General features: G+C 34.3%; 1 protein-coding gene across 1 annotated transcript; it reads right to left on the reverse strand.

Annotated features, from left to right (window-relative positions):
* Positions 1–5,407: 5,407 nt before the first annotated feature.
* On the reverse strand, positions 5,408–13,173 carry LOC128550073 (macrophage-expressed gene 1 protein-like). The gene is made up of 4 exons (XM_053528132.1): positions 12,515–13,173; positions 11,593–11,790; positions 11,212–11,411; positions 5,408–10,616 (listed from the first exon to the last, which is right to left on the reverse strand). The coding sequence occupies exons 1-4, from the start codon at positions 13,106–13,108 to the stop codon at positions 9,263–9,265; spliced, it is 2,346 nt and encodes a 781-aa protein (XP_053384107.1). The 5' UTR covers positions 13,109–13,173; the 3' UTR covers positions 5,408–9,262.
* Between the last annotated feature and the right edge of the window lie 3,285 nt (positions 13,174–16,458).

The following is a 16,458-nucleotide window of genomic DNA, read 5'->3' on the forward strand; positions in this document are numbered from 1 at the left end:
CCCCCACCATTAAAAAGCTGGAAAGTCGCCATATGACCTAAACATTGTATCGGGGCGACGTTAAACCCAACAAAATAAATAAATAAATCTTTTGACAAGTAACATACCTATAGTTTTTATATTGTTTAAATTTTGCTCCTTTTTAACTTGTTTATTTTTTTTAAGTTCTGCATGTAAGCAGGATTCTCTAAAACTACAAAAGTTGATGCAAAAGTGATGTTACTGCATCCGTTGTGTTGTATTGTCATGAAAATTATATCAAAATGTACACTTATTCCATCCTAATTACATTAGTATATATTTTTATCTAGGGTTGTTTGGTTTGAAATACACAAAAATTCAAAGTTTACCCTAGCACATAAATACAAAGAAACTAAGACAGTCATCAGTTAACCCCAAAGTAATGCCCAAAATATTCTATTGTAATGATTTTGTGAAGTAACTTTTTTCTGCCATATACAGATAAAACTGTAATGGTGTCATCTCATGTTTAAGTTTTCAAAGTAGTGCTAACACTATTGATTTCTGGGGTCAGTATGGGACCTCTGTGGCTAAGTGGTTAAGGTTGCTGACTTCAAATCACTTGCCCCTCACTGATGTAGGTTGGAGCCTCACTCATGGTGTTGAATTCTTTTTGCTGGATTACGAAAGGTCAGTGGTTCTACCCAGGTGCCTGCCCATGATGAAATGATGCACATAGGGGCACATGGGGTTTTCCTCCATCATCGAAGCTTGCATGTTGCCATAAACTAAATTGTGTTGCTGCGGCGTTAAACCTAACAAAACAAACAAACTGACGTCGGTAACATCAGTGATGTTTGGTGTTTGCCGTTACTATGCTTTCAATAAAAGTTTATATCTCTGTTAGTATGCAAAATACTTTTAGGTTAGATTAAGTTACTTGCATATGAATTTTTGCTGCTTTCTTTTTATTATACATGTTTATATGGCCTTTGTGACATTGCTTTTGGATCAGCTGTCACATTTGGCTTAATCCTTTGAAATCATGATATGCCATTAACAGGACAAATTACACAGCTTACACTTTTTTCAACTTGAGATATTTTTGTTAAAGTTCTGCATGTTAGCTGGTTTCTTTGAAATTACTGAACCAAATGCTTTCAGACTCCACATAAATGAGTTGACTTTTCAGGGCAAGTTGTACAACTCTTAAAAAATGGCCCCTTTTAACATTTTTTGGAAGTTTTGCATATAATCATGTTCTTCAATATTCTACACATTTTTAGCATATGTAAATGACCTCACATAGGTGGTTCAATAACTATGTGTTACATTTTGGCAAAACTATGCCCTTTTTTTCAAGTACAAGTTTTCGTGAAAGTTTTGCATATAAGCAGATTTCTCAGGACCTGTTTACTTTCAACTCTTCATAAGTCTTCAGCATTTAGTATTCTGAATTAGAGTTCATTTATTTCTGACTTATTATTAATAAAATTGTGCCCTATTCAGTGTAGAAAATTTTGCTAAAACTTTCGTATGTAAGCAAGTATTAGGTTGAAGGGCTTCAAATAGTCAAGTGCACTGTCATTTGATAGTATTTTTACCGTATATCTTCACTTATTTTGAGATATTTTAAGTTGCTCAGACTTCCAAGTAAATACATTCTTTTCTTTTCTTTTTCTTTTAGTTGATTATATTTAAGACATTTTAGCTTTATCCTTTTTGATTGTATCAGTCTGTTAAATGAACAAAACTGTGATGAAAACATTCCTTTTGACAAACTGCTGATGTAATGACATTTGAGACATGCCATGAGAAAACCAACATAGTGCATTTGCGACCAGCATGGATCCAGACCAGCCTGCTCATCTGCGCAGTCTGGTCAGGATCCATGCTGTTTGCATCAAAGCCTATTGCAATTAGAGAAACTGTTAGCGAACATCATGGATCCTGACCAGACTGCATGGATGCGCAGGCTGGTCTGGATCCATGCTGGTCGCAAACGCACTATGTTGGTTTTCTCATGGTGTGGCTCATTTGCTGTTTGAGATACTATATGGAGCTGATGCTTACAAGTTGCCAGGAATCTTGTTATCTGAAAAGCAGTGCACTCCAGAAGTCACAACACTCACTTGGCACATGTCACAATATATGAATTTTCTTCATAGCCAGATTTACACTTCACATTATACAGAGTTTATTCTAAGCCAGATTTACAGATCACAAAATATGGATGTTCTTTGCCAGATTTACATTTCGCATTATACGGGTATTATTCTTAGCTAGGTTTACATATCACATTATACAGTTTTTTTTTCTTAGCCAAATTTACATTTTGCATTATACAGGTTTTGTTCTAGCCTGATTTACATATTACATTATACAGGTTTTACTCATGGCCTGCCTGATTTACATACTGTAAAATCATTTAATTTCGTGGGCATGAAATTTCGTGGTTTTGGTCAGAATGGCAATTTCGTGGGGATATGAATTTGTGGATTTCAACTTTTTTGAACATAAAATGAATGGGAATTTCACTTGTTCGATGGGATTAAATTTCGTGGATTGACTCAACCACGAAATCCACGAAAGTTAATCCCCCACGAATAGATTCATATTACATTATACAGTTTTATAGCTATTCTATTACATTATAAGTTACATGCCTATTTTACATATACATTATACAGTTTACTCGTGGTCTGATTTACATATTACATTATACAGGTTTTACTCATGGCCTGATTTACATATTATATATTATATACAGGTTTTACTCATGGCCTGATTTACATATTACATTATACAGGTTTTTCTCATGGCCTGATTTACATATTACATTATACAGGTTTTATTCATGGCCTGAATTACATATTACATTACAGAGGTTTTGTTCGCCGCCTGATTTACATATCTCATTGTACAGGCTGTGTTCATAGCTTAATTCACAAATCACACTATACAGGCTGTATTCAGGAGCAGAACTACAAAATGGGTAAAAGGCCAACTACCTTTCCTTCGTGAGCACTAGATCTTGCATTTTGAATCCTGATGATAATGAGATTGTTGTACATAATAGCTTTATATGAATTTTGTTTGTATAACAACATAATCATGTGATAGCGAAGGTCGTCCATCTGTTTACAGTTTCGTTTCTGCTCAGTCACTTAAGAAGGTTTTGACCTATGATCCTCAAACTTGAGAGGCATATTGCTCAGTGCTCACGGGCAGTGCATGACTGCTTTCGATTTTGAGGTCAAAAAATCTAGGTCACAGGGACTGTAAGTACAAAACCGTTTCCTTGACCTACTGTCCTCAAACGTACAGGCACATTCCCGTGGGCAGTGCATGTTCCAAAAGTGGGTGAAAGATCACAGTAACTGCTAATACAAAGACCATTTCTGCTCTTCATCTTTAAAATGCACATGGGTAATGGTTGACCCTTATTGATTTTTATGTCAATGGGTCAAAGCACAAGGACTGTTGGTACAAAAAACAAACTATGACAATTTAGTTTCACCCAATAATTGACTTATGATTCGTAATTTTGATATGCATATTGCTTGATATGTTTGTTAGTTTTTATATTTGTTCATTTTAATGACTACCTCAGTTTTGTTGTTTTTGTTTTTCGTATTGTTGAAATATATAAAATATTTTAAATAAATAATTTAATTGTATTATTTATAGCATAATAAGTAATATCTGAAACATTTTCATTTCTATTTGTTACATCATACAGATCACCTTTTTCCCAGTATTTTCCTATGCCTTTCTTCGAAAAATTGGAAGTATCTAAATTTTGTTCATGTCGGTAAATAACGGTACAGTCTGTGGTTGACAGATGATTCTATAGTTTTAACGGTCATTAAGTTAAAAGTCAAGATGACAGTGACCTTGGAACTTTGTTTCAGAGTTCTGTTGGACCTGCAGCAGTCACACAACATTCCAACTACATAAGGCGTACCGTTTATCCTGTGGCCTGTAGATGACAGCTATTGCATTTTGCCAAAGGTCAGCTACGTCCGACAGGCTATCATTGGGGCATATGGGCTTTACTAATAGCTCTTGTTATATATTGCATTTATATAGATATTCTGAACCATATTATTTGTTACATTAAACAGAAGATACATATCTTGTTGTTTTATACTGAACCTTTTGTTTTCTGTCAGCCTGTCGTGTTGTCTGGATCGCTTCACCAAGGAACACAATGTACACATGTCGGTCAAAAATCGCGATGCATTTTAGGCCAGTGTCGCACATTTTGACTTCTACTGAATTGTCACATTAATTTCTTTCAAGTTTGCAGCACAGTCATGATTTATGACGGCTAAATATCTAACCTACTTTTAAAGACCCATCACGACCTAGTGACCTACTTTTTTCTCCCACAAGAACTTCATGAAAATCGTTCTAATAATACAGCTGTATTACATGATGACAGGCGGATAATTTAGGCCCTCCCTGAATTAATATGTTTTCACAACTTCATCTACAAGCTTATTCAGTCAATCGCTTTTCGGTATAGGTTTAAAAACATTGATAAATAATTATCTTGCCATGTAGAAACAAAGATTGATCTAAACTTAGTTTAAAATATCAAATACTGTTCTTAATCTACATTCATCTAAAACAATGTTTAGACATTAAACACATTGTCTTGGCCTTAAATATCTCACAGCAAATTCGTTAGTAGATACTTGTATCTTTTACTTTTTTCATGCAAATCATGTATAATTACCATCATGGAAACACAAAAGAATACTGTTATTTTGTGGTGCCTCTTTAAAAGTAGATAGTACCATACCGGAAACTTGGATTCGTACCTTCCAACAGGCGGCTATAGACAATTTTGAACCCCATGATTAGTCATTAGTAAACTTTATTATAGGGCAAAGTCCTGTTACCTAGGTCAGATAACCAGAAACGGGCATTATAATTGATTAACTGATTCATGCAATCGAGTAATCGTTATTGTGTTCAGTATAGTATAATATTATAATAAACAACTCATGAAACGGCAATGACGTTCCTTACGCGGTTAGTAGCACCCCTAAACCTATATTGGCATTCTGGCTACGTCTGCTTGCAATATAGGGTTAGTCGTGCTACTACTAACCTTTCAACCTTGCCATTGTCGTTTAATAAGTGTTCATTATTATTCTGGATCATTTATTAAGTATTATTTTGACCTTTGATACACTGGCAACGCTTATGTACTCCTGTTTTTGGAGACAATCGACTCGTTAAAAGACAATATAATAGTAGGCTAAGAAGTTCCTGATTTTATCTCAACAGTACTAGTCAGCCGTGATTGGCAAAACAAACCCTAAAAACTATTTTAGCTCATGTAGAGATCCTGGTTAGTTTTAAAGAACGTTTGAGGTGCGTCGTCCGTCTGTCCCCAGTGTTTGATAAAACCAATAAGCCAAATTCAAAATAATTCAAGTTAAACATTTTTATTTTTGAATACCGAATAAAATGAACGTGCGCTGTTATTCATTTCTGTTCCAAACACTATCTTTGCATATCCAGTCACTATTCCATTTGGAGACACATGTGCTTTTACCTAAAAAAAACTGTATTTAACGCTTCCACCAAATCGTGGATTTCCCAAAAAAATTGTTCAGAAGTATTACTATTTATATGTTTTGCTAGTTTTTTGTTGTTAAACTGTGGCAAAAATGTGATTAAATATTCAGGTTTCCACTATAAGGAAGTCAACCTCTTTTAAAAAAAACAAACAAAAAAAAAAACATCAGTTATTAGTCACAAATCTAATTGCAATTAAGTAAAAGATGTAGATCTTAACTTAAATCCAACGTACTATGAACAAAAGGGATGATTTACTTTCAACTTCTGTTGAGCACTAGTGTAAAAAAGTCTGATATTCAAGGTAGCAGGCTGTCTGACCTTAAATATTTTAAGTAGCCATCAACAGATAGGTAAAGTCATTTTGACTATAATTGTTTGTCATCTACAGACCAGGCGAAGGTTCTTACTTTAACGTATTTTTCTGTGTTTTGTTACTTTGTATTTCTTTGGAAGTTGGTGTTCTCTAAAGGTGACTAGTATGCGGACAGGCAAGTTAGTGACTATATGTACTTTCCCCACAGTAGAAACGTTACTATAAGTTTGCAACATTTTTGAACTAATTAAACTAAATCTCTACAACTAGTTTAGGGTTATGTTGTATTATGAAAGGGATAAATATCTATTTATACATTAATACAGTCAACACTTAAATGATTTTTATCATAATATTACTTTAAAGGAAAACATCCCTTTAGTTCACTAAAAGCTAACCTTATTAAAGTAACACTCTGCAGGTATATAGTTCACCTCTAGACAAGGATTAAGCATCCAGTGTACATGTAGTCCAACTGATATTAGACATTTGCGAAATAAGTCTTCGTGGACTGTGGACACCTAAAACCATAGGATTTTCAATGGGACCGTCTCAACATAATTTGATTAAATTATGCGCGGTAGGAAAAAGAGTTTATAACGGCAATAGGGTTTGGGTTATTATTTCATCACTATGTAGTAGGTAATATAAATTCGGATGTGCCTGTTTTTAGCTCGGCTTTTAGAAGAAAAAGTAGAGCCATTGCGCCCGCCCCGGCGTCGGCGTTTTTTTTTTAAGTTTTAGATAAAGTCAAATATCTCTATTACTATCAAAGCTATTGACTTGAAACTTAAAATAGTTATTTACTATCAAAGTCTACATCAGGAGAAATAATCCCCATAACTCTGATTTGAAGTTTGATAAAATTATGCCCCTTTTCAACCTAGAATTTCTGGTTAAAGTTTTTGATAAGGTCAAATATCTGTTACTATCAAAGCTATTGACTTGAAACTTAAAATAGTTATTTACTATTGAAGTCTACACCAGGAAAACAACCTTCATTACTCTGATTTGAATTTTGACATAACTATGCCCCCTTTTTACTTAAATGTATTTGTTAAAATTTTTGATAATTTAAAAGTTAAATATCTCTGTTACTATTGAAGTTTTTTACTTGAAACTTAAATACTTTTTACTATCAAGGTCTACACGTGGAGAAACAATCCCCATTACCCGGATTTGAATTTTGAGTTATGTCCCGCCGTATTAACTCGGATTTTTATTTTACTGGCAAAGCTCTAATTCAGAGTCAAGCACTGAGAAAAGTCGAGCTCGCTGTCTTACGGAAAGCTTTGTTCCGCGTTTCTGTCAATCAAAGAGATATAGTTATGCTACACATACCGCCAAAAATATTGAAGCGAGCCATGAGCTCTGCATGTCGTCATAATGTGGTGAACATTTGGACCAAGTTTCTTTAAAATCCTTCAAGGAGTTCAAGAGTTACACATCGCACTCGAAACAAAGTTATATAACCTTCGACCCCTAAGTGTGATATTGACCTTGTAGCTAGCCATTCAAAGCATGCGCTCTGCACGTCGTCTCGATGTGGTGGACACTTGTGCAACGTTTCTTTAAAATCCCTCAAGTACATCAAGAGTTACAAAGCGGACACGAAACAAAGTCATATGACCTTGATACCTAAGAGTGACCTTGACCTTAAAGCGAGCCACCTGATACAGGTGCTCTGCACGTCGTCTTGATGTGGAGAACATTTGTCAAGTTTGTTTAAAATCCTTTAAGGGGTTCACGAGTTACAGAGCAGAGTCGATACGAAATTGCTAAAGGACAGACGGACACACAGACAGACAGACGGCCAGATGAACACCTGTTGTATCCCAAAAGACGTCCCCCGGCCGTATAATAACAACAAAAGAATGGAGACGCAAGCTGTAACGTTTTCTACAATTTTCACAATGATTCACCTACTGACCTACATTTTGATCCCAGCTCAACCAGTTTAGAATTTTTCATGTCGGACGACGACGATGGAATACGGATAGATTGGGACTGATTTCTAATCATATTAGTTTATAGGGAAACAGTAAAACTTAATCTTTCTATGATTACAATATTAGAAATGAAGAGTTCACCTCTGTCGAACATGTGAGTATTCAAAAGCTAGGCTATATATAGTCCAAATCCTAACGTAATTATCACTGTCTGATATTACAGTGGCATGCAGGTAACTAGAGTCGTGGATTTGGATGGGATGCATGTTTCTTCAAAATCAGAGGTCAGCCAAACAATGTGTTCTCCACTGTAATGTGAAGTACTGGACTTTACTAGATGTTAGAGGAAAAAGGATTTTTTATTAAGGTATCCCATCCACAGATAGGTAACATTTCGATGCCTGGTTACCCCATGTTTTTTTAAGTATCATTTGAAAGAGGTGTGTCTGCTGAACAAGAATTGGTGAATAAGATGACCATAATAATATATGCATGAATCAGTACAGTCCTGTTTTTTGACTGCGAAATGATAAATCTTACACTGTAATAACTGGATTTCTGTTGAAGTATCCGATTTGAGACTAGAAAGTAAAAAATAAAAATTCTATAACATATTTTTTGTCATGTAATTTGTATTTTCTTTTTCAGTAGACAATACACTTTCAAATGATACCAAAATTATATGAGCTTACCAGGCATCAATACTTGATATATTTTAATAGCACTGGTATATAAAACTTGCTTATTTGTGGATCGGATGCCTTAAAATACTTCATCTTTGTATAGATCTAATGCATTTATGACACTACAGTGTAACACGCGTGCATTTCCTCACTACGACAAACCTTCAACTTGTAACTTTTCTTAAGCAAATAGCATGAAGTGGAGAAAATGTATAATGCGGAAGAAAACTACAATGATATCACATGCATTTTGGGTTTTCCGTTTCATAAGTGGTTTAAAAAGGGGAAATACTTTTCTAAATTCCCCTTTCTTTTTATGGTGTAAATATACCATGAATGCGGAGCAAATTTATGTTATCTTGGTATGTCTGTATATTCGTTCTGCTTTTTGCGTGTAACTAAATTCGTCTTTAATACGTTTGTGTATATGAATAACGATTTTTCAGTCAAAATGTTCTTCCGTGTCGTAGTCCAGAAAAGTCCCAAATTTAAATGCTTCTAAAGAAATGCAAATTAAAAAATAATCAACGATGATATGCAAATCTAAACAATCTTGACTGAAACAATTACTAATACGTGGACACAACTAAAACTTCTTCAGAGTACTGCGTATTTCTTCATAGTTATAATGTTAAGACCGATCACAATAGTTTTCATAAAACAACAACTAGGTCATAGTGCAGACACTGTAGTAGAGAGAACTATGCAGCTAAGGAATTTGTCTCAATTACTATTGCGGCAAACTGCAACGTTTAGAGCTAAGTACTAGAAACAACAACTGGTGTATCATCCATACGACTGTAATGTCTTGTACCTGTCAGTAAAATTCTCCCGTCCGTCGTTGACCTAGCCCACGGATCAACCTCTTTGTACGGTCTACTTTTGCGGCGCTTTATCGTAATGACGATGGTTGTGCCTATCAAAACGCAAACGAGGGTCGCGGAAACTGATACCGCTGCAATTCCACCACTTGAAAGCCTTCTTGTATCCGTTGTTTTCTCACTGCCTTTCAACCCTTCCATTGCTGGGGTCAGTTCTGTGTACTGACCGTCTAGTCCTTCTTCTGAGATTGCATTTAGCACAACCTCTTTCAGTCTTGCCATAAAATTTTGATCATCGCTGAATACACTGTCCTTGTCGTCTATCATTGTGTACTGGTCTCTAGGAGCTTTCATGAATGGAGGTCTCTGTACCTTTGGAAGACCTTGCTCTGACAGCGCTCCTGTCCTTACACAGTAGTTGATACTACATCCATCGTAAACAACAGCTAAGTGTTGGCTGTATCCTTTTGGACAGGTTTTAGGATATGATTCTACACCTTGTTCCATCATGAACTTTGTCAAGAAATCAACTTTTCCATTGCTTTGTAGAAAATTCACCCTTTCCTTTAGTGACAATGGGTTGCCCGCGTTACAGGAGAAAAACCCTCCAAATGGTAGAGAGTATCTGTACCCTAGTTCATAATCGTTACTCACACAGACTGTCAGATCTCCGAGAACTTTAAGAGGATAAAACTCTGGAGGACAATTCTGGTGCTGTGTCAAAACGTTTACTACGGTGGATGTAAAAAGTCCTCCGAACAGGAAACCGCTGTTGATTGCAACTTGACCGCTTGCCGCACACCAGTAAGCAAAAATGCTAGGTGTTGAACAACACGTGAAGACCAACCAACACTTGTGGCACACCGGTGTGTTTTCCCGATGGAGAGGCACAGCCTCGTAACCAGATGGACAATTATAATTTCCTGTCAGGGGGTTCTTTTGAGTCTTGCCGCTACACAGATTTTTAGGGAAACTACTTGCTTCACACGTTTGATAAACACCGCCAAATGTAAAATTTGTCATTGGTGCATGGCACGAATCATCATTCATGTTTGCTTGAAAACTGAAATTTGGCGAATCGGGATTTGTACATCCGCGGTGAGAGTTATGTTCATAGTATATATGCACTGCCTCCTTCACGTAATCTATTACGTCAAAAGTTACGGACTGAGGGACATTAGGAAAGTCTGAGTCACGTATGATGCTGTATAACGGTTTCCCGGATCTGTCTAACGCAACCATTTCATTTGCAATGAAGTCTGTCCAGTTGTTTGCTGTGAAGTCTTTAGGTCTGAAAATGCAGAACAAATGAATACTTACAAAGAACTAACATTTACAGTTGAAACTTATACGCAAATAAAAAGAAGTATCGTTAAGGCAAGTCAATGTAATGCAAATTTGTTCAATCTATTCGTTACTGCAATTTGAGGCGTCAAACGTGTTCATTATGAAATTTAATTTTTATGTTGGTTGCCTTCAAAATTTTTCGAATCTCTTTAAAGGCGTACGCTAGAGTTTCTGTATATGAGATGGGCGAATTTTTCCCCAATAACAGAATTTCTTCAAACATTGGATATTGAAGGACAATCATCTAAGAAACAAAATATGCAATAAGTCATAGGTCACCAGTACTGAAAAAGAGTTATCTACCCTTGAAAACGGCATTTTCCCCAAATATTTTCCAGATACGAAAATAAAAGTTCATTTATCATCGAACAGACTGACTAGAGAGATACGGATTCAGAAACACTGAGAAGATGATTATACGGACCTAAGGATGATACCGGTTCAGAAAATGCCAAGTTTATTAAGATATAAAATGTTTTGTAAAACCTGTATTTTAAACGGAAAAAATATAGGCAGGCAATAAATAATTTAAAAGATACCTAAATGCAGGACCACCAATCGTGATTACAGCTGATGATGTCCGCTCTTTTTTGTATTGATCAATCATTGTCTTTGTAGTAGTTTCAGAATATCCCGCACCGAAATCAAAAACACCGAAGAAACTTGCACTGGCAGAAGCCACTACCTTGTGCTTTTCTGAATCATATTTCCTCACATAATTTGAGGATACCTCATCTATCTGTAAAAAAAACGAACAAACATCAGTTCTGGTCATTGTTTTCCCAATTTGAAAAAGCTGGAATTAAAGTGAAAGTAGAAACAAAATGATAAAGAGTTTGGAAAGAAATAAATACAGAATGCATGTTTTGCTGTGTTATATCTATCTATTTTCTGGCGCACATATCTGCTATCTAACATACCTGAGCAAGAGCAGCTCCTACATCTATGCTCGTTATCACATGTGTTCCATAGTCTCGTACGAGAAGTTGACTTTCGTAGCGTGCGAGATCTGTACGGTTAAGAGTTACATAAGTAGCTATCTTTTGCAGACGTAATCGAAAAGCGTCATTTATAACGGCACTTGGTTCCATCATAGCTGTGTACAGAACATATCGAGCCTGAAGTAAATGAATTGTAACGTAGAGCTTCCAGTAGTCTGGCTACCAACTAGATAATCTTTTTTTTTTTTTAATCATTTTTCTTATATATTCTGACCGATCTTTCTTGGCTTTTTTTTTTAGAAGAAAAGGGACATAATTATACAAAATTTGAATAGCCTAAGGAGTTATCTCATGTGAACAAAACACGCAGTACGGTATTCGGCGATTTTTGGTTTTGGCGTGTTGTCGCCTTTTTGCTTTGTCGCTCGCGTCAGGGTGAAAAGGCAAGATTTCTGGTTTTGGCGCGTTGTCGTTTTTTCGCTTTGGCTGTACATGAATATGCCCGAAAATCTTCAAAAGTTCAAGAAGACGGTTTATTAATATAAATGTAATTTTGCAAAATATACCGTGACATCAATAATAAATTATTGAATATAAATAGAAAATCATAGCATATAATCACATTTTTTTTTGGATAGAAATGTATTTTCATAGCCTACAATTACAAATTATGGCATATCTGTAACAAATCGTACAATATTGCAATACATCATATGCCATAGTATATGTTTATATCCCTTAACTGTTAATTATGACTTCAATCGGACCACATGCAGATTGGACATACATTCCACCTCATTATCTTAATTGGATTATGGAATCAATCCTTACTAAGCATTTTATTTAAATAGGTGCACATATAACAAGAAATATGTTTTGGCATTATAAGAATGGTACCTACCTGGACTCGGGTCGTCATCGACTTATCGTAGTATTGTCGTGATTTCACACTCTTATACTCATTGGAATACTTTCCGCTGATCGACACCGACGAAAAATGAAGGCCACCATGCGCATTCACCGATCTTGATAAAGTGCTGGTGTAGTTGTCCCAGTGTGTAATTAACTCCGCGTACGTCTCCACTTTACTACTTTTTATAGGGATGGTGTACACGTCGTCGGGGATGAGAAATTTACCATCGTCGGTAGTCCTGCATCGCGAGTAATTCAGTCCCATTATCATACCGGTGTCTTTATTTATCAAGTTATCCCATCCGCCGCCGGGAATGACTTCAAACCTAAATATCTTATTTTTACCGACGAAACATTTCCGCGGGTCACCAGCAGGATGTTTTTCGTCAGTATCTAAAGAGGAAGCAGGATTTATCAGGAGCCAAAAGACACCGAGCAATGACAAATCAAACTCCATTTTGTACAGTATACAACGAAAATCACAACTGATGTCCGCAGTCGTCCCTGTAGCAATGACACATTCGATTAGGATTAGAAAAAAGTCACATGAGACTGACGTATATTGTTTTTCGTTATTTTGCATTCCAGAATGCAGTTTAGTGTAATATGAGAAGCCGGGAAACAAAAGACAATAGTCATAGACTTCTTCGAATGGTCAACTCTACCTGTTTCAATCCAATGGATGGTTCGCTTTCAGCCAGGCATTATTTTTGTAATATAAGATCAAAAATAGCACAGTGGGTTTCTTAAATATAGAACACTGCGTCGTATTAAATTACTTCCTGTTAACAATCCGTTTTTAGCTCACCTCAGCACAAAGTGCTCTGGGTGAGCTATTGTGCTTACAACATTTCTGATTTCGCAAAATTTTGCGGAAATCTCACGTAAAATTCTACGTTTTTGTCTTTAAAATGTTTTAACTTTATTATGTCGAATTTTTTATCGTGTTATCATAATGAATGATTAATAATTGACGATATGTGATCATTTGGGTGTGATTCTGCGAATATTTAACTTATAAATTAAATTTGAAATTTTTCAATTTACGTAAATGTCGCACGTAATTTATCTTGTATCTTCCATCTTGTGGTTAAAGATACCATCAAATACCTGTTTGATAATGGTAATTTATAGATATCTCAATAATATTTTACATATTAAATTTCAAAAAAAGGTTTAAAAGAAGAATTAACAGAAACAGAATTATGCCGCAGATTTTTACGAAATTATTTCGTCTTTTTTTGCGAGTTTCCGTCACATCTAACAGAATTGTTTTTCATCGAAATATTTATTGTGTGGTCTTAATAAATAGTACATGTTTGGAATGATTAATTCGATTGGGTTAATCTTTCAATAATTTCAATGTAAAATGAAACACAATTTTAAAGTTTTAAAAATGTACGTTTGCGGTAAAAGATACTAGTGAAGTCGTGCTTGTTATTGGTAGTGTTACGATTTTTATTTACATATTATTACATTTACGTATTCAAAGAAAATGTTTAAAAGAAATAAATATCAGAAACAGAAATATGTCGCTGATTTTACGAACCATCCGCATTTTTGGATTTTCCGTTGAATCTAACATACAGAATTTAATAAAGCTTCTTTACTCGAATTTTATGCGTAATCAAGAGAATATCAGATTGAACAATGAGTCATTTGGAATGCTTTTTATTGTTAATTAAAATGGAAATTAAAATCAAATTTGAAATGTCTACAACTAATGTTGAATCGAACGAAATAATTCGAAAAATTTATCAATATATCTCTTCAATCTGCAATTAAATGTACGAGCAAATTAGTGCTTGAGTATGGCGGATTTATAGATATCTAATGAAATCTTATGTGTAAATATTAAGAAAATATTTAAAAAGAAGTCTTAGAAAATATCAGACACATGTATGCCGTTATAATTCTCACGAAATCATTTCGTATATATTTGCGAAATTGTCCACATAGTCTTTGAACTTTTTCCTAACGAAACAAAGAGAACGCTATTTGCTTTCTAAAATACATCTAATAGCATAACTTCTTCCTTGATAGGTGTTTTTTAAGATATTTTTAGTATGCTTTGAACGGGGAAAAAATTGAAACGTCAACTGAAAAAAAAATCAAGCATGAATATGTAGACTATGAAGAATAAAATTTTAATTGTCGAAATTCGTATTTTTACAAAGAATGCACGTACCTTCATTGCGTGATTTCATTTCTTTTACTTATAAATTGTAAAAATATGAGAACAATATGATTCGGTAAATGAAATGCAGATTAAGAAAAAAAACCACTTGAATGTGTGATGTGCAAACTACGTAAAAAAAAGTTATAGTTCAATAGGAGGCAATTTGGGTGTCCTTATTAACATACTTAATAAAACTGGTTTGTTTAAATTTATTGTTGTTGTTGTTGTTGTTGTTGTTGTTGTTTAAACACTAAATGTGTCATCAGCCTACTTTGTTAAAGTGCCTTATCTGATCCTACAGTGGTAATTAGAGAACTGTTTACGATCAAGAGATAATTAATAATCATGCTTGTCGTAATTAAATGATTAGCATCCCGCTGTTAAATAATCACATCTACTTGTTATTGCTTATATGATATTATCTGCTTTATAGACGACGACTATTTGATTAGTTATTCCAATCTTAGGTCTTGTTGCGTAAAATCAAAGAGATAAATGCAACGATTCGCTATTTAATTTAAGTATCAAAAAATATACTCAATGCTATAATGCCCCTTATTCTACATCGATAGGGTCAGTTATAAAACATTTTGCGTTGCTTAATATATAATACATTTTATTTTTGTAAATACACGAAAATTGCATTCCATTTTTTGCATAAAATTGTATCGGGCGATTTTGAACGTATTATTATTCGGAATCATATATTTTTCATTTTTATCTAAACGGTGTAGAATAAAAAAAAAATTATCAGAAAATAAAAAATGAGTGTGTACATATTGTCGTACTCATTTTTACATTTTACTCTGTAACCATTGTTTGAATGAGTGAAGGGTAAATATAATGTTTCTTCAATGCCACAATTTATGTGTTACATTATACTACATTTCACTTTCCAAGTCAAGTCAATACTTTAATTCAGAGTCAAAGTTTACACATGCGAACAAATACATATACAATTTTAAATGATAAAGTTCATACGGGAGTGGTAATATTCATGTTTACTGTTCTATATATAGGGGAAGTAATCAAAAGAAGAACGTACTTTAAATACAGAAATTGAAAGTATACGATGAAGAAAATCAGTAATATAATGTCAGATTTCAATAGCGAATACGAATAAAAAGCGAAAACAAAAATAGAAGTTGAAAAACACAATATCTTTTTCTAGAATATTGTCGGTAATCCTCGAAATTTTACGAAAGTCCGCTGTTATTTTCATCACTACAAGGTATTTCTATTGGTAAAATCGCTTATCAATTACGGGTAATTATCCAATTATTCTGATGCTGAAATGCACACCTTATCATAGAATAACTAACTGCTTATTAATTAGTTTCTATTAATATCCAATTAATGTATCACTACTGATGTTATCCTAACAGTGTGCTGAATATTTTAATTTGCCAGAGAGCAACAAACTCGTGTTTCTTTTTACTAATGCCCACTGACGAAAATCTATCTTATCTTTGTAAATAATGCTGTATTTGATTTTTAATCATAGTTCTGTTTTATAGTCAATTCGCCTACGATCTGATCGCTTTATAAGCTTCTAGTCCCATTTTTTCTGTGTATTAATGTCCACTTTTTTCTTACCATTTTCTATATTATATTTGTTTTACATTATAATTCAACAACACGATTAGCAAACTGCCCCTTGGCGTTATCATGTAAATTGTTTGTGAATGATGTAAATATATTATTTTAATATGTATGAACATGTTGTCTTGTAATTTTGTATAGAATGGTAATAT

The sequence above is a fragment of the Mercenaria mercenaria genome, chromosome 17 (genome assembly GCF_021730395.1).
Source record: "Mercenaria mercenaria strain notata chromosome 17, MADL_Memer_1, whole genome shotgun sequence".
NCBI lineage: Eukaryota > Metazoa > Mollusca > Bivalvia > Venerida > Veneridae > Mercenaria > Mercenaria mercenaria.

Excerpts from the sequence above, each read along its gene's own strand:
- LOC128550073 (XM_053528132.1), bottom strand. The coding sequence starts at position 13,108 with ATGCAAAATAACGAAAAACAATATACGTCAGTCTCATGTGACTTTTTT. Across the intron at positions 11,791-12,514 it reads CGATGACGACCCGAGTCCAG|GCTCGATATGTTCTGTACAC; the intron begins GTAGGTACCATT and ends CATTTACTTCAG. Across the intron at positions 10,617-11,211 it reads ATTGGTGGTCCTGCATTTAG|ACCTAAAGACTTCACAGCAA; the intron begins GTATCTTTTAAA and ends CTGCATTTTCAG.